General features: G+C 41.2%; 1 protein-coding gene across 1 annotated transcript in view; it reads right to left on the bottom strand.

Moving 5' to 3' along the window:
- The window catches only part of LOC103594828 (serine/threonine-protein kinase Nek10-like), a gene marked incomplete at its 3' end in the record, with an annotated part of 177,347 nt that overhangs the window by 148,484 nt on the left and 7,668 nt on the right, over positions 1–21,195 (bottom strand). Inside the window, 2 exon segments of the mRNA XM_008578105.1 lie at positions 6,255–6,339; positions 20,010–20,108. Coding sequence (XP_008576327.1) covers positions 6,255–6,339; positions 20,010–20,108 — 184 coding nt within the window.

The following is a 21,195-nucleotide window of genomic DNA, read 5'->3' on the forward strand; positions in this document are numbered from 1 at the left end:
GACTCCTCCTTCTATTTACTTCTTCCTACGTCATCATAAAATGTTAGAGTTGGGAAGAGCTGGTAGATACATTTCATTCAACCTTCTCATGTGACAGATGAGGAAAACTAAGGCCTGGAAAGGTAAAGCATTTTGCCTGACTGACAGAGACTGTATAAGAATAGCATCACCAAACTCCCAGGACCCTTAGCATCAGCATCGCCTGGGAGTGGATTAGAAACGTAAGACTCTCCCACCCACTCCACACCTGCTCAGTCACACTCTGAGTTTCAGCAAGATCCCCAGGTTATTCACATGTAAGTACATGGGGAAGCATTGCTCTAGCAGATGACAGAGCTTCTCCTTAAAATTACTACATACTCTAAACAATGTAAGGGTAATCTTTGCATAATGTCTCTTGATAACAGGAATTTAAATCCAATTTCCAAGGAGTAGACATTTCATTACATTTCCGAAGCTGCCCTAAAAGTGCTAATTAGGGAAGAGAGGGGGTGGGAGGTTGGAGTTGTGAAAGGGACTGGCTTGGAACTCTACCAGTAGTAAATGTTCTTAGGTTTACCCACATTGGCATTTTTCTGCAGGCAAATGTTTTCAGGTGGCCCTACCCTGCTTAATTAAAGCCGTATTGTCATCTCCGTCCTTACTTAACATGCACACAAGGAAGTTATTTGAAATGTAAACATTAGCAATCATCTCAATTCTGGGAAATGCACAGGGGTGAGTACCTAAGTGTGAGAGAGAAATGAGCTCGTTCTGCCATTAAGCAGACTGAAGAGGCAGGCTGGGGAGAAGCCATAAGTTCTCCAGGCCTCCTGGGTCAAAGTTTCCTTATTCTGTGTGAAGCACATTGGGAAATTCTGAACATACTCATGTTTAAACAAAGTATGAAGGAACATTTATAACTCAATTAAAAATAGTTCTATGACTATCTATCTACTAAGCTGAAGTCTCATCGATGCTATTCACTCTAGAAAAACTGTAATTAAAAGAACATAAGAATATTTTGTACATTATTCCTAGTTACATTCCTAGGATGTTGTACACATGTAAAAATAAAAAGAACACTTAAAACCACACGTCTATTCAACAATATGTTTTCATTTCTGTTACATAAAAGCCCTGGGTTAGGCTCTGAAGAGAACACAAATGTGTAGATGACAGGGGCCTACCCCACTGAGCTTTAGGCGAGCATAAGGCAGGTATAAGAATAACTGGCATTTAAGACAGAATAAGATAAGCATTACAAGAAAGTTTTACATGAAGTACTATGATGGCCCAGAGGAGGGACACATCATTTATGCTGAGAGGACTGAGGAAAACTTCATAAGGGTAGTGGCCTCTGAATATGGATTGGAAGCATAGGTAGATTTGCTGAGTAGAGATGGGGGATTAAGGAGAAAATACAGGGGAGACCAAGCAAAGAGAACAGTAGGCTAAAAGGTGCACAGAAGTTGTGTAGAAAAAGCATCAGGATGTTCCGTAACTCTGAGAGAAGCAGTTCCATTACTCCACGAAGGGTCTTATTGGGAAGAAATGTTAGAAAATTAGGGTGGGATTAAACTGTGGGAGGATTTAGACATGAGCTTGGATTAGAACTTTTTCATGCAGACCATGAGACCCAATGAAACTATGTGAGCAAGGGAGTGGCCAGAACCAGCAGAAAGGGCTTCCCTCTTGTCTTAAAGTGAACAGGACAGGGACAGAGTGTCAACTGGGAACCCAATTGGGAGTCAGTGGCAGTGGGCCTAAGAATGGAGAGGCAGAGACAGTCTGTGAAGTGACAAGACCAACTGAACATGAAGACAGTTTGGAAAAAAGGGAGCAAAGCGGAAGACGTCACCCTATCTGAGCGTGGGTGACTGCGGGACAACGATGTAATTCACAGCCACCAGGAATGAGAAAAGAACAGGCAGGGTGAGAGGAGAAGACTGGTTTTAGACATGCTGAGGTGCTGACGGGATGTCCAGGTGAGAAAAATACAACAGGCCATGCACAATGAGGTGAGGGCCAAAGACTGAAATCTGGGAATCATTCACATGAAGGAGATTCAAATGTGAAGCTTGGGAGTGAAAAGACACCAAGGGAGAGAATAACGTTTAAATTATTGGGCATGGTCATGGTTATTTTTAAATGTTTACCATGACAAGAAATTTATCTATCCACTAATATTAACACTATAGGACTAAGTCAGTGTTTTGCAAATTATTTCCTGAAAGCAGTCATTTTATTTTGTGCAGTGGATGTAATTGGGCATTTGAGAGAGAGAGAGAGAGAGAAAAGAGTTTTATGGCAATTCAGCTTGGGAAATACTAGATTAAAAAGAGTTTAACAAATTCTTTACCTCAGGACTCCTGAGTCTTAAATATGCTCTGTCCACTAGAGAACTAGCCTATTTTGCAGCTTTCTCTAAACACTGTTAACCAAAGCACACTTCTTTTTACAGAACACATATGACTCCTGTGGAATGCAGTTTGAGAAGTGATGCTATAAAGTACAGGAAGCAGGAAAAGGCTTTCTTACCCTTAGAGAATTTTGTGGCTATGCACTTGAGAATTTAACCTTCATTTATGAATTGAACACTTTCCCTCCACGTTGCTGTGGAGAGTGGAGCAAGGCCAGGAGGTCGCTCACAGACCCAGGGTCTTCCTTGTATTTCCTTTGGTTATGGCAGTGGGGTTCACTAACCCGAGCGTGTAACCTGGAGAAAACCATAACTACAAGGTATGTACACACGTGGGCTTAACAGTGCTGGTTACTGATCTGAAAAGCAAATATGACCATATGCTTCGATTACAGCAATGCCTCCTGTGTGCCCTTTCAGATCTCAGCATCTTCCTCTGTCCTAGGCCAGAGAGTCAGAAGACTGGGGCTATACTTCTAAGCCTAATGACCTCGAGAAAGTCCCCTAGTCAATCTGAACTTCAGTTCAATCTTTAAATGTGAACAATGTCCTTGTGCTGCTTACTCAGAGCTGAGTTTTTCTGTTTTTTTTTTCTTTTTTTTTAACGTGATATTTTTCTTTTACATAGAATCCAATCTGCAAGTTATGTTATACATCAGTCCTGAAAGGGAACGAAAGTGGATTCAGGAGATACAGCCTTACCTTTCAAGAAATGTAGTGGTGAAGGTAAGAGGAATATTGAAGGGATAGCTGGGTCAAGGAAAGGACATTTTTATGAAAAGGGAAAATAGAAAGGGAGCCACTGACACCATAAAAAAGAGAACCGGTGGAACAGTAAGCCTTGGCCAGGAGGAGGAATATTACTTCTGAAATAAGAAGGAAGAAAAGTTGCAGGATAAATCAAACATTTCAAACAAGAAAAGAAAATAAGAGAGCTCCCACGGGGATGGCTTCAGTCTTCCCTACAAAACAGACAATGATGCAATTTGGTGAAAATGGCAGGGTTAGGAGGGGATTTGGGTGTGAGAAATGGAACAGCCATCATGGACCCTGCAATACTGATTCAACAAGAGAGGAAAGGAATACATAGCAATGGCAAGGGCTTGCTGAGGTTCACAGGCATCAGCTGTAGTAGACCCCAGCACAGCTTTGTGACTTTAGCCAACAATTCTTGGCAACTCGAGATGTTAAACAACTGCATGAGCACACACTCTGTGTGGAAAGAGTGCCAGGAGAAGATACTAAGAGAATCCTCTTCTATGGAAAGACTGGCGAGCAGGGGGATATTAGTTTAATAAGTGTTTTGGTCACAAAATCTCATCAACAAAGTGGTCTCCGAATTCTTCCCTTCAGAGAGCAGTACAATCAACCCTGTTCCAACCCATCAAGAATAGATTAAGAAAGGCAGTAATTTAGACAGGAGATCAGCAAAGTATGACACCACTGTCATCAGTTTTCTGAGCAAAGGCAACATCTCTAAGGCAAATATTTTGCTAACTCCTACAAGTCAGAAAATTGGATCTTCCTCCTTGACTATTTTCATTAATATTACACATAAAATGTTTTCGTCCCCTGTCCCCACCGCCACTAAACATCCAGGCCAGCAACAGGGCCAGCCCAACACCTGAGATCCTGAGAGATGGGGATCAGGACATCCCCACCCCCACCCACAACCAGATCCTAGAAGATACTTATTAACCACGTGTATTTCTTTGGGTGTGTGACTTATCTGCTCATATCCTTCACCCAATTTCAGCTTAGATTTTTCTAATTCATTTTTAAGAATTCCTTTTGCAATAAGGATATTAATCTTTGTGTGTTTAAAGAAAAAAAAAAGTAAATAGAATAATAGTTACCAGAGGCGGAAAGAGTTAGGGGTGGGGGACGAAGATAAGGGATGAACTAACGAGGACAAAACTATGCCATCTATCCTAAGTGAATCATTGTGCAAGATATGCATGAACTGAAACAACAAATACACTGTACCCCACAAAACAAAGTTGAACTTAAAAAATAATAATAATCAATTGAAAGGGAAAAAATGTTTTCATCCAAACTGACACACACTGGAGAGTAAAAGGGGGCATTATTAATAATGAAGTGGGAGTGATGAGCACACACTGGGACTGATCCAGGCAAATGGAACATATGACCCACCTTATTACATATGACCCACAAAGAATTGCAAAAGACAGCTCAGAAATGCATGGAACACACAGTTCTGTATGGTTTGTCATGGAGGGAAAGAATGCTACTTACTCATGAAACTGTGAGCAATCAGGACAGAAAGCCATGTGGAGGGTGCCCTGAGTCACATATTCAAAGGGTGGTGGTTAGCTCAACTACAGCAGCACAAGGCCAGTTGAGAATACAGTATGAGGAAGGGAGCAATTCTTCTAAAAGAAAGTTGTGTAGTGACCAAGAATCCCAGAAGACTTAAATCAGAGCAGACTCTATAGCTGGTTGGCACAAAAGCACTTTTTTTTAAGTGCCAAGTTTGGAAAAGATGGTTATTGGGCTAATGAAAAGAAGCACTTTCTAACTCAAATAAGAATTCATCAATAAAATTAAATCCAAAATAAAAGATCTTAGTGGTTTGAGCTTCCTAGTAGCTTATGAGGACAGGGCATAAAAAGATATACTTCTTAGGGAAAAAAAAGTAATCAGTGAAAATTACAGAAGCATGTTTGAATAACGGGAACACTCCTTCGATATCTTACATTGGCGAGCAGAAGTAAGGACCAATAAGCAATTCTGAGGCTTTGGGGAAGTCGTTCTCAAATTGTAGTCCCCTGACTAGCAGCATCACCGTAACCCAGGAAGTTGTTAAAAAATGCACATTTTCAGGCAGGCCCTACCCCAAACTTGCTGAATCAGAAACTATGAGAATGGGCCCCAACAATCTTTAAGTTCTCCAGGTGTTTCTGATGCACAATAAAGTTTGAGAACTACTGTTTTATGCAATCAGCTATCTGTCTACCCTCTGGGATCGGAAGGAATAGCTTTCTGGGTAAAGTGTTAGGTAAGCTTTTCTTTAGAGCCTCATTGCTAAAGCACTCGGTCCTTGCTCCTCAAATTGTGGGCCATGGACCAGTAGCAACTGCATCCCCTGGAAGCTTGATAGAAATGAAGACTCTTGGGCCTCAGTTTACACCTACTGAATCAGAATCTGCATTTACAAGATCCCCAGGTGATTCCTATGCACACTAAAGTCTGAGAGGTACTAAACTAGAGACAGAACATTCATTAACTAGTGAGAGGAGGGAAAGATTCTTGACCCCCGTATCCTCCTCTGAGACAAGTGGGAGTCCTCTCACTCACCTCTAACCCAGTCCTAGCTGGAGGGTGGGAAGCGGGTGGACTCTGGAGGAGCTACTAAAGCTGCAGGCCCTGTCTTTCCCACTGGCTGTCTCTGGAGCCACATGAGGGCACCCACTTGTCACTGCTGATGTTGACCTAGTGAAATGTTTGGCCATGAATATGCTTGAAGTATGGCCACGTGTACATCTCCTTGAACTGTTAATGGTTTAAAATGCCAGGTCGCAATAAAAATACGGACCAAAAGTGTAATCCACTTATTCCTATAAACAATATAGTAGAAATATACAGATATATACAGATTGTTTTTGTCCCTATTAAATCACTTCTCTCAAATCTTTTAAATAGTGGGTGAGATACTTCCCAAATCTGGAAGCTATTGAGTTGTGAGAGAGAAAACAAAAGAGTTAAAATGGTCTACTTCAAAAAAAATAATAATAATCCTAATAAGTCCACCAGGGGTTTTTTTTTTTCTTATTTTGTCATTATAAAAAGAAAAATAAATAAATAAATAAAATTATTTTTTCCAACCAACCTGATAACATGGATCCCTCATTAGCAGCCTCAGACAGATTAACACTCTCAGAAAATGAATAGATGGGGCTCGATTAACCCACTCTCTGAAAGAGAAAAAGGACAACGTGTTCATGTTTAAAGGGCCAGTTGTAACTGTAAATAATGCAAGATAATAAAGGAAAATAAAGAACACATGAAGGAATAAGTACTTAGTTTATTTCCAGCTTAGTCTGCAATGAGGGCTGTTGTTTGGTATTTGAACACTTGACCCATTTTAATGCAAAACACATATAAACCATCTTTATCACTGTGAAGCAGAGGACCCCCAAACTTATTTTGTTCCAGGTGCCCTTACTGACTGAGAAGTATTTCATGGCACCCCTAGACTGAAGAAATAATTAGAAGTTCTAATAATTAGTTAGGTCCAACTTAACAAGAATTTATACCCAAACAAGTTAGTATTCATTTAAAAAATAATGCACATACTTTAAGAGAAAAATATTTTATTTTAACGATCACATTTCTTATTAACGGAGTGTGTACACCTGTGGACATAAAACAACTTAAGCCTAGGAGTCAGATTGGACACCACCATCTTTGTTTCCTCTTTCACCCGATTTCCATAAAGTACTTGCTTTTTATCATAGCAACCACTGAAAATCCAGCTTCAAAAGATACACCGTCATCTAAAGGAAGGTGGTATGATCTAATGCTGAAATCGTAAACTACCTTGAGCAGTTGTGCTGGATCTGGTGGACGCTGCGTAGCACTGTGCTTTCCTTAAAAATTTTAAATATCCCAGGGTGCCCCTGGAAGTTCTCTGCAGCCCCAGGGCACTCTGGTGTTCAGTTTGGGAAACAAAGGGATAAGGTATTTTGTTAGATCAGTTTCACCAGAAGCAGACCCCAAAATGAAGATTATTGTGCACAAATGTATAATGAAGGGCATGCTCTCAGGAGAGATCAGTAAGAGAGAGGGGAAGGGGAGAACGCCAAGCAAGGGTACAGTCTCAGGCAAAGTCTCGCCTAACCCGACCCTGCAGTGGGGCTCTGGAAAGTGAGTTACCCCCAGAGTTGTCCCACACTGAGGCAGGGGCCAGGCTTCCATACTAGAGAAGCTGTTGCCAGTGGCTGAGAGCTGCAGCAGGACAGAGGGAACAAATTCCCAGGCACCCCTTGAGCTCTCTGTGCCTGCTGGCAGAGCGGCCTCAAGGAGCCTGAGGGTGGTGCAAGCTCTGTTGACAGGAAAGCGCCAAAACCAAAAGGGCAGGATCTGAGGGTTCTGGCAAAGCCCTAGCATTATCCCACAGCTCTACAATGACACTCATCAGAACCCTTTGGAATTAAAGTAACAGTCACTGGAGAAGACATATTATGACAGAAACTGAAGATCTATTTACCAGAACTCAAGCACAGGTGTAACTTATGAAACTGGGTCTCTTCAGAGGGGGGAAAATCTGAATTTTTGCTTTAAACATTGAATATTTCCAATATTCAAAATACTATCAGCAGATTTCTGAAGAACTATTTAACTTAAAGTATTACTTCACTGCCGTCAAATGATATATGTATCCACTGGAGCGCATTTTAAGAGGCTTTTAAGTTATTTTTCTTTAGCAAAGAATAATTTGCTAATATCCCAGTATTTTGTTATAAACAACAGAGACAAACTAATACAGTGATCCTTTACAACGCAAGTCAATTCATGTCACTCCTCTGCCCAAACCTCCAGTAGCTCCCATCTCACTCGGGATAAAAGCCAAAGTCCTGGCCGGCCCGTGGCTCACTCGGGAGAGTGCGGTGCTGATAACACCAAGGCCACGGGTTCGGATCCCATATAGGGATGGCCGGTTTGCTCACTGGCTGAGCGTGGTGCTGACAACACCAAGCCAAGGGTTGAGATCCCCTTGCCAGTCATCTTTAAAAAAAAAAAAAAAAAGCCAAAGTTCTTACCATGGCACACAAGGCTCTACAGGCCCCATGACACCTCTGACCCCATCTCCTTTCACTGCGCCTTGCTCGGACCCTCCCAGCCACGCTGACCCTCCCTCCCATCACACGGGCTGAGCAGTGAGCCTGCACCTAAGGTGCTTCCCACGACAGCCTCTTGTGACTTTTCAATACTGAACATCACAAAGAATTAGAAAGATGTTCTCCAACATGACATGAGGCCAGTCACTGAGGTTGTTCTAACGCGGTGTGTGTCATGGTACAGAGCAGCCAACACAGCACAGACTGGACTCCTGAGGGGAGGGAGAGAGGCTGAGTGCTGCCATGAACAATACTGCTTGGTCCTTGTTCACAAGAGCCTGAAACACAAAGTGTCTGCTATTTCATACTTAAACAAGAAAAACTGAGAGAGATAATGTAAGCAATTCCAGACTATAATCCACAGAATTTCTCCCACCTCCACAGCTGAGCTGGTTATGTATCCAGCAAGGATACTTTAAAGATCTGCCCCCATCAAGTGGAGCATTTACTTGAGCTGTGGATCCAAGCCAACCCTTGCCTGGCTTGTCCCATACTGATCCTTGGCCTCTAGTGGTAGAATTCAGCTTTGTCTCCTCTACGGTCCTGAGAAACTCAACTCTACCCCCAAACCTGCACATCTCAAGCCTGAGTGAATGAAATACACCTTCCTCAAAAGCAGGATGAACAACTATGGTTGCTGACCCTGGAGGTGCCACTCCTTAACCCCACCCCACTTACACTCCACCCCCCAATTCACCATTCCTTCCACCTACAAGACTTATGGGAAGACCTCATGGGAAGGAGGGCGCTAGACGTGCTTTTCCCACAGCCTTATATCCCCAGGGATGTTTTCACACTCCTTATACACCAGAGCCCCCAGTAGAGGACTGGCTCTGCAGAGAAATGTCTGAAGAGCATCTCTGGTGAAAATCACTCTTTCTGCCATCACCAAGACTCAACATAGCTGCCATCAACTCCAGGGCTCCTCCTCTGGCCCAAGCACCTTGTCAGTGACCCCTTTGCCAGGGGGGCAAAGTCAAGTTTTCTCTGAAAATAAAGATAAGACTCAACCAATCCCTGGGCTGCCAGCCAAGCAGAATTATCTAAGGCCATAATGATGACTGTACTATGGTTCACCCCAACTTCAGATCATACGTACCTGGCACTATGAAAAAAATGGCAAATTTAAAATACATTTTGAATTTGAAACAATCATCTGTGGGAACACTTGCAAAAAATGTGGTTATTCTAAGGCTCCTAATACAAAGATAATACCTTTAATCTCTATAAACAGGGAGAGGGCATATGACAAGTTCCCCTTTCAAGTGCTGGGGTTAGTTAAAAATAACATGTAGCCTGAACTGTAGTGCAAAGATACTATATCCCAAAGATCTAACAGATATAATGATCAGGTTACAACAGCTGCTGGCAACCTAATTATGTTGACTGCTGATTACTCTTCATTATTTAAGAGGAAAAGTCATGGGACATTTTAAGAGATGATTCATGCTACAAATATGTGTATACTTGGTATTTTTCCTGTTGGCTATATACAATCTTCATAAGGATAGTCCATGACCTTTCCAATGTTTTTTCATATTGAAATAAATCTGAGGTTTTGTTTTCTTTTGTTTTTTTCCAGCTTCCTCCCCACCCCCAAGAAAAAGAAAAAAAAAAATTTCAAGTGGATTTATTTTCTTTTTCTTTACTATTAAAGGAGCATAAATAAATGAACAGTTCCAGAAAGTCTCAGAGCTGAAAGTTCTGTTCCAAGCAAATGACATTTTTTCATTTTGTTGTGCAATTTGGGGACTGATGCCCAAAGCTATTAATATTTCTACATAATTCTGGCCTCTGCTGGTGTAAATGTAAATAGAATTCCTGGTGTCTGAGTCCTGTGGCTCCTCTCCTCTGCACACTGACCTCTGAAGGAGCAGTTGTTTCTTCCTTGGCTCCCAGCCCTGAACCCCCCACAAGGACGTGGCTCATGGGATGGAGCACTGGTATTCAAGTGGAATTGCATGCTCTGTAAGACGATATATACATCTGTTTGCCAAGAATTGGGGAACTAGGAATCACACAACTTAGTGCAACCAGAGAATTACAGAGAATAATGGTGGCAGATTGTAAAGACAGTGTCTTCATTTTACCGATTCAGCAGCTGCAGCCTGGAGGAACTGAGTGGCTGGCCCAAGGCTGCAGATAAGTTACAGAGCTGCGTGCCTGACTTCCAGGCCAGTGTTCCTGGCACCACTCCACCTCCACCTGGGTCCTACACAAGGGGATGACTGAAGGGAAAGTGACCCTCCAGATACATTTAATATGGGAACAGGAGCATTCTGCAGAGAAGCATGGGGGTCCTTTGAGGCAGTCCTGGAAAACTTGTCTGTCTGCAAAGATAGTGTATCCCTACGGGATACGTCTCAATATAGCTGCCACCCAGAAGCGAATTCATGAGCAGGCAAATGCTTATTCCCTCTTGTGACTGAACTTATGCCACTGCTTTCACAGAACTATTAGTACATGGCAGCATGATCAGCTCCCACAGCCGTTCTCATGACCACCTGCCATTCCTCTGTCAGCATCAGATGCCACTTTCAATATAAAAAGAGAAGGAAAAATGGCACTAGAGACACAGTATTTGAAAGGAGAAAGGGTATTTGGGGTTTCAACTTCTTGCACAGGGGAAGAAACCAATATGTGCTGTAAGAGCTCCACATAAAAGTCAGTCGTGAAGCTGTGGCATTGTGTACGACAGCTGCAGCTCTTGATAGGCCAGATCCCCGAGAGGTACGGAGTTACCTGACTCCATGCACTGAGGCAGATGGCAGAGGTTACAGCCCAGACCCCGACTTGGAACACGCTTCTCTCTGTCTCCCACTTGGAATGAACAGCCGTTCTCATGTCGTACTGCTGTTTTTATTAACACATAAAGCAAACAAAAAGAGCCTGCCAACTTTGACTTAAAGTTTAAGGTCAAGCCTGTTTCAAAATAAATATTACCTCAAATTCATAAGACAGAGAGAGTCCAATTTTTTTTTTTTTTTTTGGATAGTTGAACAAGTAATATTCATTCAAGAGAGACATGTAAAACTTAAAAGAAATGGGAATATGTGTGAAGAAACTCATCATAAATGATTATTTAAAGAATCCTCATTGACTTGTTTTGGTTTTCTTAAGGGGTCTTTGTTCTTCTTCTGTGTCCCCAAGTAAACCTAGCACAGAATGTGCACCCAATCAGAAGTCCATCCAATGGATCATGCTGCCCCCTAAAATCAGAACAATACTGATTCTAGATATTTCTTCTATATCATTGATGAAAATCTCAGAATGCTTTCAAAAATTTACTCATCACCTATGATCAGCCAGGCACCATGAGTACAGCAGAGGATAAAACCATGCACGTGCACTCATGGAGCTCACATCCTGAAGGGAGAAGACAAACAAATCAAAATCTGTATCAGGTGGTGACAGGTGAAGAACAAAGATTAAGGATTTATCAAGTACTAGGAGTGCTATTTTAGGACAATCTTCGCTGATAAGATTAGCATCTGAGTGAGTTGAGGTGGTGAGCATATAAATGTCTAGGTCAGAACATTAGAATAGTTACATACATAGTTCCTGAGGCAGGAGCACTATGGGATGTGCAGAGGATAGCAAGGAAGCCAGTGGGGCTGGAGCAGAGAAAGCAAAGATAGAGGGACAGGAATTGAGGTCAAAGACAGAGCAGGAGCCAGAGCTTTAAGAGCCTCACAAAATAGGAACAGGAACTGGACTTTTTATTCGGGAAGTCACTGGAAGCCTTTGAGCAGCAGATTAACATGATCTGAGTGAGATTTCAAAAGGATCCTCCTGAATGCAATGTTGAGAAGAGAGTGTCAAAAGCAGGGAGCCCAGTTAGCCTACAGCAATGGTCCAAGCAAAAGACTATGGTGGCACAGACTGGGTCAGTGGATGGAGAGGACGAAAGCTGAGGTTTTCTCACAGGTGGAGTGAAAAAAATCAAAAGTCCTATTTAGGCATGTTAACTTTGAGATGCCCCCAGAAGGAAGAGTCCACCATCAACATGTGAAACAAAAAATGAATTTACAGCAGGTAGAGTGTATTTATAAGGCCCAGGCTCTCAGAGCAAAGCTGGTAGGGGAGTTCAGGGCTGGGCAGGCTTTTATAAGAGTGTCCGGGGATCACTTGATTTTTGGTTGTGGAAATGTGGTTCCTGGAATATGACCGTTGTTTATTGCCAGGCTCTCAGAAGCTCGTGTATGGATGAGAAGCTGTCATGTATTGATTTGGCCGGTTTAAAACTGGTCCTAGTGGTTATCTGTGGCCAAAGAACAAGCAGTTTTTTCCTGGGAAGGTGAGAACATTTTAATGTCATGGCCTTTAGACATCCAAGTGGTTGAGTTTCATAAGAAGCAGTAGAAAGTATGGAAAGTAGTAGTAAGGAGAAAACATAACTACCAAAAAAGATATTTTTCCCTGATGCAAACCTGAAAACAAATTTTACATGTGCCTTGATTAGTGTATAAGTCCATTTTGTGTTGATATAACAGAAATACCTGAGACTGGGTAATTTATAAGGAAAAGAAGTTTATTTGGCTTATGATTCTGGCACAGGCCTCAGGCTGCTTCTACTCGTGGTGGAAGGCAATAGGAAGCTATCGGGTACAAGCAGATCACATGGTGAGAGGAAACAAGGGGGGGGGGTGCCAGGGTCTTTTAAACAACCAGCTCTTGTGGGAACTAATAAAGCGAGATCTCACGTGGACCCCCTTCCCCAGGGAGAGCATTAATCCATTGAGGGGTCCGCCACTGTGACTCAATCAGCTCCCAACACTGCCACATTGGGGACCAAGTTTCCACATGAGTTTTGGAGAGGTCAACACATCCAAACTCCATCAATTAGTAAAGAACCAGGGAATCAGGGGAGGCACAGGAGAAAAGAGTACCAGCTAAGACTTCACCTCAGGACCTTGGACCTTAACCTCTCAGATCCCACGTCTAGCAAATGAGGTTGGACTGGATTGTCTTCAATGTCCATTCCACCTCTATAATTTTATGACTTTTCTCCACACACTTTTTTGTGTACACATTTCCAGTGTGGGATAAAACCTAAATAACATTTCATGAGAAATAAAAATGTAAGAGCTAGATATATGTTTCAAGTTAGGTGACAGGAAGAAGAGAAATTCATTATTTGCTTGAGGACTACATGGTATCCTGGGTTCTTAAAGCTTATTTTCTTCATGTCTACATTTAAGGTTGTGAAGTTTAGAGCAAAAGAGAGACAAAAAGACAAGATCCTAAAGAATGTTCAACTAATGCTCTAACTCTTAAAAATTCTACTCTGGATGTAAGCAGAACACAGTTTTGTATGTGTATAATAAACGATAAAGAATAAATGAAGAAAAATCATACAATTAAAAAAAGATTAGAAGGAAATATAGCAAGAGTTAATATAACTATATTTAAGGGAGGTATATAGGATAAGTGTTTATTTTTATAATTTTCTGGATTTCTCAAGTTTTGAAAAGTAAAAATAATAAGATAAAAATAATTTAATGCAAAGAAATTCCAAATGAGGAATCTCAGCCTCAATGTTCTCTGATAAAATCAGCATCAATGGCTTGAGCTGGGGATAAACTACCCAGGTCCTGGTCTCAGTGTATATTCCTGAGAAGGAACATGGGCCCAGGGGTCATTGGAGGAGAAAGGAAGGATCGGGAAGGTTGAGGGGCCAGAACAAGATGGAACCACAAAGAGGTGGGGGCAGGGTGCTTCAGGCAGAGGACTAGCATGGGTAGAGACTCAGAGGTAAGGGAGAGGGCCGGCCCGGTGGCGCACTGCGATAGTGCGCCACTTGGGAAGCGCAGCGGCGCTCCTACCGAGGGTTCGGATCCCACATACAGACCGGTTCCCGCTCACTGGCTGAGCGAGGCGCGGGAGCAACACCGAGGGTTGCGATCCCGTTGCCGGTCCCGGTCCGGTACGGGGGCGACACTGAAGGTTGCGATCCATTGCCGGACACGGAAAAAGACAAAAAAAAAAAAATCAGAAAGGGATAGGCCTGACCCCTTAGGGAGAGAATAATTTTCAAAGGAATGGAAATTTCTTTCTGACCCCTGTAAGCCCAGGGCATGCACAGGGCAGGATCAAGAGATGAGGCTGAGAGGGACAAGATCTCAAAGAACTTTCTGAACTAGCTAAGGAATTGGCCATTAGAAGATTTTAAGTACATAAGACACAATCCTGAGACTTTGGAGACTTAATGAACCTTCATCTGTACTCAACTTACAGTGCTGACTTGAAGACCTCTCTCTCGGAAGGTTCTGAACTGACAGACTTTTTTTTTTTTTTTGTCTTTTTTGAGACCGGCCGCACCACGCTCAGCCAATAAGCGCACCGGCCATCCCTATATAGGATCCGAACCCGCGGTGGGAGCACTGCTGCGCTCCCAGCGCTGCACTCTCCCAAGTTCACGGGCTTGGCCCTGAACTGACAGACTTTTTTTTTTTTTTGTCTTTTTTGAGACCGGCCGCACCACGCTCAGCCAATAAGCGCACCGGCCATCCCTATATAGGATCCGAACCCGCGGTGGGAGCACTGCTGCGCTCCCAGCGCTGCACTCTCCCAAGTTCACGGGCTTGGCCCTGAACTGACAGACTTTACTCAGGTGACCAGGCTTCTCCTTTCCTAGGGAAGAAAGAAGACTTCAAAGGCCCCTATTGGCCTCTCCACTGTCTGATGAGACAAAATCACAGAAAAAGCATCTATCCATCAACTTCACGTATTTCACGAACTTATTCAAAACACTGAAGGGATTCTCCCTGCATCCTAACTTCTGATCCTCTCATCTCACCTCCCTCTCTGACGGGATCTGGACAGCTGATGCTGAGGACAGGTGAAGCTCAAAAGGAAAAGTCACTTGCTTCATAATTTAGGCCCTGGAGTAGACATGGACAACCAATTGTCTGATTGTTAAACAAATACAGTCATGTAGGGATACAGGAATACATTCTGAGAAATGTGTTGTTAGGCCACTTTCTTATTGTTCAAACATCATAGAGTATGCTTACATAAAGCTAAATTGTATAGCCTACTACACCCCTAGGCTATATGGTATAGTCATTATAATCTTATGGGACCACCGTCATATGTGCAGTCTGTTGTTTATCAAAACATTGTTATGCTGTATGTGACTGTAACTACATTGGTCCTCTTGGTTACAAGTTTCTGTGAAGTTCCCAGAACACTTTTTATAGCAATTTCTGCTAAGATTGTGATGGTTTGGCCAGATGTTTTCTCCTCAGTCAAGGTTTCTCTTGTACGTAGTCCCCATTTAGACTTCCTATAGGCTCATTTCCAAAATTCTTCAAATTTGTAGCAGATATTTCAGGAAATGAGATACAAAATAATAAGAATACCAACTTGTTTTTTTTTTCAGAAAAGTAATTGCATTTTTTGACATATAAGATCATGCTAAATGGATCAGGCAGATTTTTTCTAACTAAAATGAGAGTATCTGGGACATGCTCACCCCTACAAAAGTTATGGGTAGGGAAAAGGGAATATCTTTGTTATTCTAGGATAATAGTACCAGGAACAGGCCAGCAAAGTGAGCCCACTTTAAAATAACACCAAATTTCATAGTAAAGAGCAGGAGGAAAGATTAAAACATTATCTTAAAAAAATATGTTATGAAACTAAGGTATATCTTATCTTACATTTAACAAAATTTAAGTTATAATTGTGACACTGCCCTGGTAACTAGAAAAATGCAAGAATGAATTCCGCTGAAATTTTTGGCACGCTTTTTCTGAAAAAAAAAATCATATAACATGATCCAACATCCTTTAGTTCACTTTTATTTTGTAGCATAAAGGGGTTCACTTTGTGAATATATTACAAGAATCCATTATTTTTTCTCAAAGGCCTCTCATAATCTTTGTTATTTAAAACATACTCTCAAAGTTACATCTTGTCATCTTCCTTTTTAATACTTTTTTCTTCAACTGGCAAGTGGCCTAATTTCACCAGAGCCTCATTTGTCAGATTCCACCACTTCAGCACCATCACTTTCAATAACTTCATGAAATCCTACATTAGCCAGATTTGCAAGCTCATTTTACAAGGAAATTATATTTGCATTGTATTACAGAATCTTCAAATCAGCAAGGAATGGATCAGCAAAGAAGGAGCCCAGAGAAACAGATACACAGGAAAGATATTTGAGTAGAGGTCAATTTTATAAGTAGTCAGTTAATTAGAGAATATGTCAATATTGAGACAACTTTTACTTTCCTGCACAACATCATAACAATCTAATCTTGGATACCAAGCATGCTTTGTACTTTTTCCTGTTTGGGCAGACGAGATAGAAAAGGGGTGAATTTATTTTCTAATATCAGACTCTACTATACACAGATGATGTTATGGCAGAAAGAAAGGTTGTAAGATCAAAATTTGTTTTCTTTCCCTGCTACACATCGAGATTAGTTACCATTGTGTAAATAGGAGTAACCTCAGGTTCAGGAAAGAAATTTTCCCTTGTCCTTAGAGATGTACCATGAGGTATTTGCAGTGTTACCTTATCTGACTCTGGATTAACAAGTCCTGTCTAGTTTCAGATGCCACCTGCAATTTCATTTCTGAGAATGGAGGAGTAATCACAGGTCAATCTTAGGAAAAGAATCCAGAAAAAAGATGCCCACTAGTGTAGTTTAGGAGAAGACTGCAGGTGGGGAGAGTGAAACAGAAGAGGAACAACATCACCATCAATTGGGCAGAAATTGAGAGAGGAGTTGAAAGGGGTCGCCCTTCACAGATGAGACTAAATTCCTAATCAGTCATATTTTCAGGGCAAAACTGAGTGGCATAACACCCTGAATATGCCCAATCTTGTCTACAAGTAGAATTGGACCAAGGACCAAAGTATCCATCCCCCAATCTCACCCAGCCCTTAGGTTGTCTTAACATAAATTGCATATATTTACCACCTTTCCCCTTGCAGTGGGATAGTGAGTAATTGTTCTGTTGAACAGAGTAGTCTTTGAGTCCCCAGGAAGAAAGGTCCTGTTTATCTTTGTATTTTCACCCTCTCTTCCCTCTCAACCAGTTGCTTCCTCCCTTTCTTGCACATAGTAGATGCATGCCAACTTGTTTATTAAATTGAATCTAAGCCTTCCCTGCAACACTAAATCTGCAGTTTGCATAGAAAGGAGATAGGAAGCCATATAAGAAAAGGCCCTGAGATGTAATTCTTCCACAAGTCTAAAGTTAGAGGGAGGGGGAAAAAAGTGGTCCTGGCCATTGCAGCAAGGTTACGCGGGGTGAGGCACAATGGAAGACCTTTATGCTTAAGCCATCTTTTGCCCAACCCTGGTTTTAGAATAGAACTGAACATAACAATCTGTCAGCAGCCACAGGATGACATAAAAGGATGCTCCTGATGTTCAACATTCCTAAATTCTTTCCCATGTACTATGAAAGCACAGAGTTCTACAATTCTCTCTTCTCATTTGAAGATTTCCAGGGACTGCTCATGTTACAGGCCAGTAACTCCATCCAATCTAAGATGCCCCATTTATTACTAAGAATTTGAAAAGGCCCTGAGAAGAGATCTCTTAACTTCAAAATTGTTAAAACCTTTTTCAGTTGGCTGATGCCAAGTCTTTCCCAATTATTTTTCCTAACAATTTCTGCATCCAGTGCTTTCCCCAAAGTGCCAAACTTACAAATGGTCTACTGAACAAACGTATCTTGAAGAGTCCATGTTAGCTGTTTTCAAAAAAAATGAAAGAACTTTGCTTCCTAATACCATGAATGCACAATTATTTTGTTACACTAATTATTGTTCTACTCTGTTCAAGCTCAAGAAGAAAACCGTCGAGGACAACTTCAGGTCTTTTGCAGTGTTCATTAATCTTCCAACAATGTTTGAGTGTCATTGAGAACTGAACGGTGGCCCAATTACATCATCTTGGTAGAGCTCTTAGGGTTCTCGTATCATCTGAGCCAGCCTAATAATTATCTGCTTAAACCAAGAGCAAAGTCTTGACAGATACATTCCCAATCCTTTGTTGTTTTAAACCAAATCAATGTGTTTGGCAGTCACTATCTAATACTTAAATATGTGACACTAAATGACCCCATCCAAAAGATTGAGTCATTAGGCCATCACTTATGCATGTATTTAGTAGCTGACTCATCATGGAGGACCCATCAGGATTCTGTTCTACTTAAAATCAGCTATTGCACTGGGCCAATTCAGAGTTTTATTTTGGTCAAGGCATTAAATGCATGTATTTAGTAGCTGACTCATCATGGAGGACCCATCAGGATTCTGTCCTACTTAAAATCAGCTATTGCACTGGGCCAATTCAGAGTTTTATTTTGGTCAAGGCATTAAATTATTAATACTTCTTCTATTTATATTTTTCAGAACAGGTGTACAATAAGGTGTTTTATAATGACGTTTTGGTCAACAGACAGCATACATGATGGTGGTCCCATAAGATTACAACACTGTATTTTTACTGCACCTTTTTTATGTTAAGATATCTTTAAAGACACAACTACTTACTATCCGTCGCAGTTACCCACAGTATTCAGTACAGTAACATGCTGTACAGGTTTGTAGCCTAGGAGCCATAGGTTAAACCATAAGTCTCAGTGTGTGGTAGGCTTTGCCATCTAGGTTTGTGTAAGTACACTTTACAATGCTCGCACAGTGATGATATTGCCTAAAGACATAGTTCTCAGAATGTATACCCATCATTAAGTGACACATGACTATAATTTTTTCCCTATTCTCACTGGGACCGAATTCAGATATCTCAAGCAAGTACTAAAGTGATGAGAAAGATTTAAGGTTCTTTCTGGGCATCTTTTCAGCCGATGCCTGTGGGGAGAGAGTCTGGGCTCCTGGGAAGAGTGAAAGGCAGGTCCTACCATGACAGAATGTTGGGAGACCCCTTCACATATGGCAGCAGCATACTCAGCTCTCACACGAGGCAGTGCAGAATGGATAGAAAATGGATAGTGCAATCCAGCACCAGTCAGTGGCTAACTGAAAACCCCTGACATCTGCAAGAGAGAATCTAGAGGACTTGGTGGCTAATCCTTCCTCTACAGTCCCAACACTGCACCTGTACTAAGATCAGAGTGCAAAAGAAGGAACATTTGATTTGGTCCTGAGAAGAAACATCTTTATAAGGCTGTGACTGGATCTTACACACTCATTCTTTCTCTCCTCAAGGTCACGGCTGGGAAAGCCCATTTACTCTGTCCTTCTATTGACTGCAAATGTGGTCTGTGAGGAAGGAAGAAACATCTTTATAAGGCTGTGACTGGATCTTACACACTCATTCTTTCTCTCCTCAAAGTTACGGCTGGGAAAGCCCATTTACTCTGTCCTTCTATTGACTGCAAATGTGGTCTGTGAGGAAGCTATCCATGGTGTTACTCAATGTCTCTTGTAAGGACCCTCACAATAAACTCCTCCTTGATTATCCAAACTCAAAATAAGTAAAATAAAGAAAACAATATAACTTGAGTGTTTTCCCATTTTACTTTATCTGCCATAAAATTCACTGAAATTCAGCATCTAACCAGAGTGATTTTAATGAGATAATCTGCAATGCCTACTAAGGTGCCTCCTTCTAAATGGCCTTTGCTCTATTCTATTCTTTAATTATGTTGTGTTCAATCTTGTAAGCTGCTTCAAATAATATTCTAAAGACAAGATATATGAAATATGCCAGTCTTGGGCACAAGTTTGTTTGTTTTTCCAGGGACAATCTTACCTGCATATGAGTCTATTTTTCACCAAGGCTGTAAAGATCTCCTGAAATAGTTTGTGCTGGGGATGTTTGCTGAAATTTCTCTCATTCTTGTAGTTTATACTGAGATGACACAAACAGAAAAGCATATTGTAATAAAAAGTACTTAAGCAGTCTTAAAGTTACTAATGCAGGCAAAGATCATCTACATTCAGGCAACTGATGAAGGAGTCTTGGGGTTTAACTTATTGCTAAAGGCAAGCATCAACTGTTAAAATAGGAACTAGAAACTCGATTATAAAGTTAATAATAAAAATTATAGTCAAGCATACATATGTCACTTTACCATATTAATTAAATTATTCACTATAAACACCTAATAGCTAAAATTCTTCAGAGGGAGGAAAAGGGTACATGGAGGGAAAGAATGATGAGGGCACATTATCTAGACAGGTGTGCAACCATCAGAGAAGACTCTCCCTTCACTTTTCCACCCACCCTCAACCCCACTGGCTGCTCTAGCTATCAACATTAGTGGTTGTCACACATATTTCCTTGTAGATAATAAGGACTTATTAAACACAGTGTACACCCTTTCAGCTGTGTTAATTGCTTGATTGTTATTGTTGATTATTTATATGTTTGTGTGTGTGTATGTATTTTTAACACAGTTTTGAGATATTCCAGCTTCAGCTTCTTTTGGTTGATATTACAGCCCATGAAAAAGGTTAAAAATACCTCCCAAACATTCTACTTTAAAACTGGGAGAAGATAAGAAATAATATACAAAAGGGTCACATTGCTACAAAATATATTTACAATATTTTTGTGCCTATTAAAACAGACCAATTGTAAGATCTAAGCCAAATAAGCTGGGATTCCATGAACATACCACCTCCAAGGCAAGTTCTGTAACCTTATGTTGTCATTGGTAACATTCTGCCTTTGCAGTCTTCCAGAAGCCACTGCACGGCATGTGCCCACCCTAGCCAGGTGAGCGAATTCAGGTTTCTTAGTACATGGACACTGGTAAGCTGAATATATAACAATTTTTAAAGTACTTAGTATTCCTCACTGAAAATATATTTTTAAAATATGAACCTATGTTATTTCAAGTTTCTGGACTATTAAATTCATTGTCATAAAATGACAGGGAAATAAAACCTAGGCCAAATAAATAAATAATCATTCTAGAATATTCATAGTAATA

This window comes from Galeopterus variegatus, unplaced genomic scaffold (genome assembly GCF_000696425.1).
Source record: "Galeopterus variegatus unplaced genomic scaffold, G_variegatus-3.0.2 Scaffold1630, whole genome shotgun sequence".
NCBI lineage: Eukaryota > Metazoa > Chordata > Mammalia > Dermoptera > Cynocephalidae > Galeopterus > Galeopterus variegatus.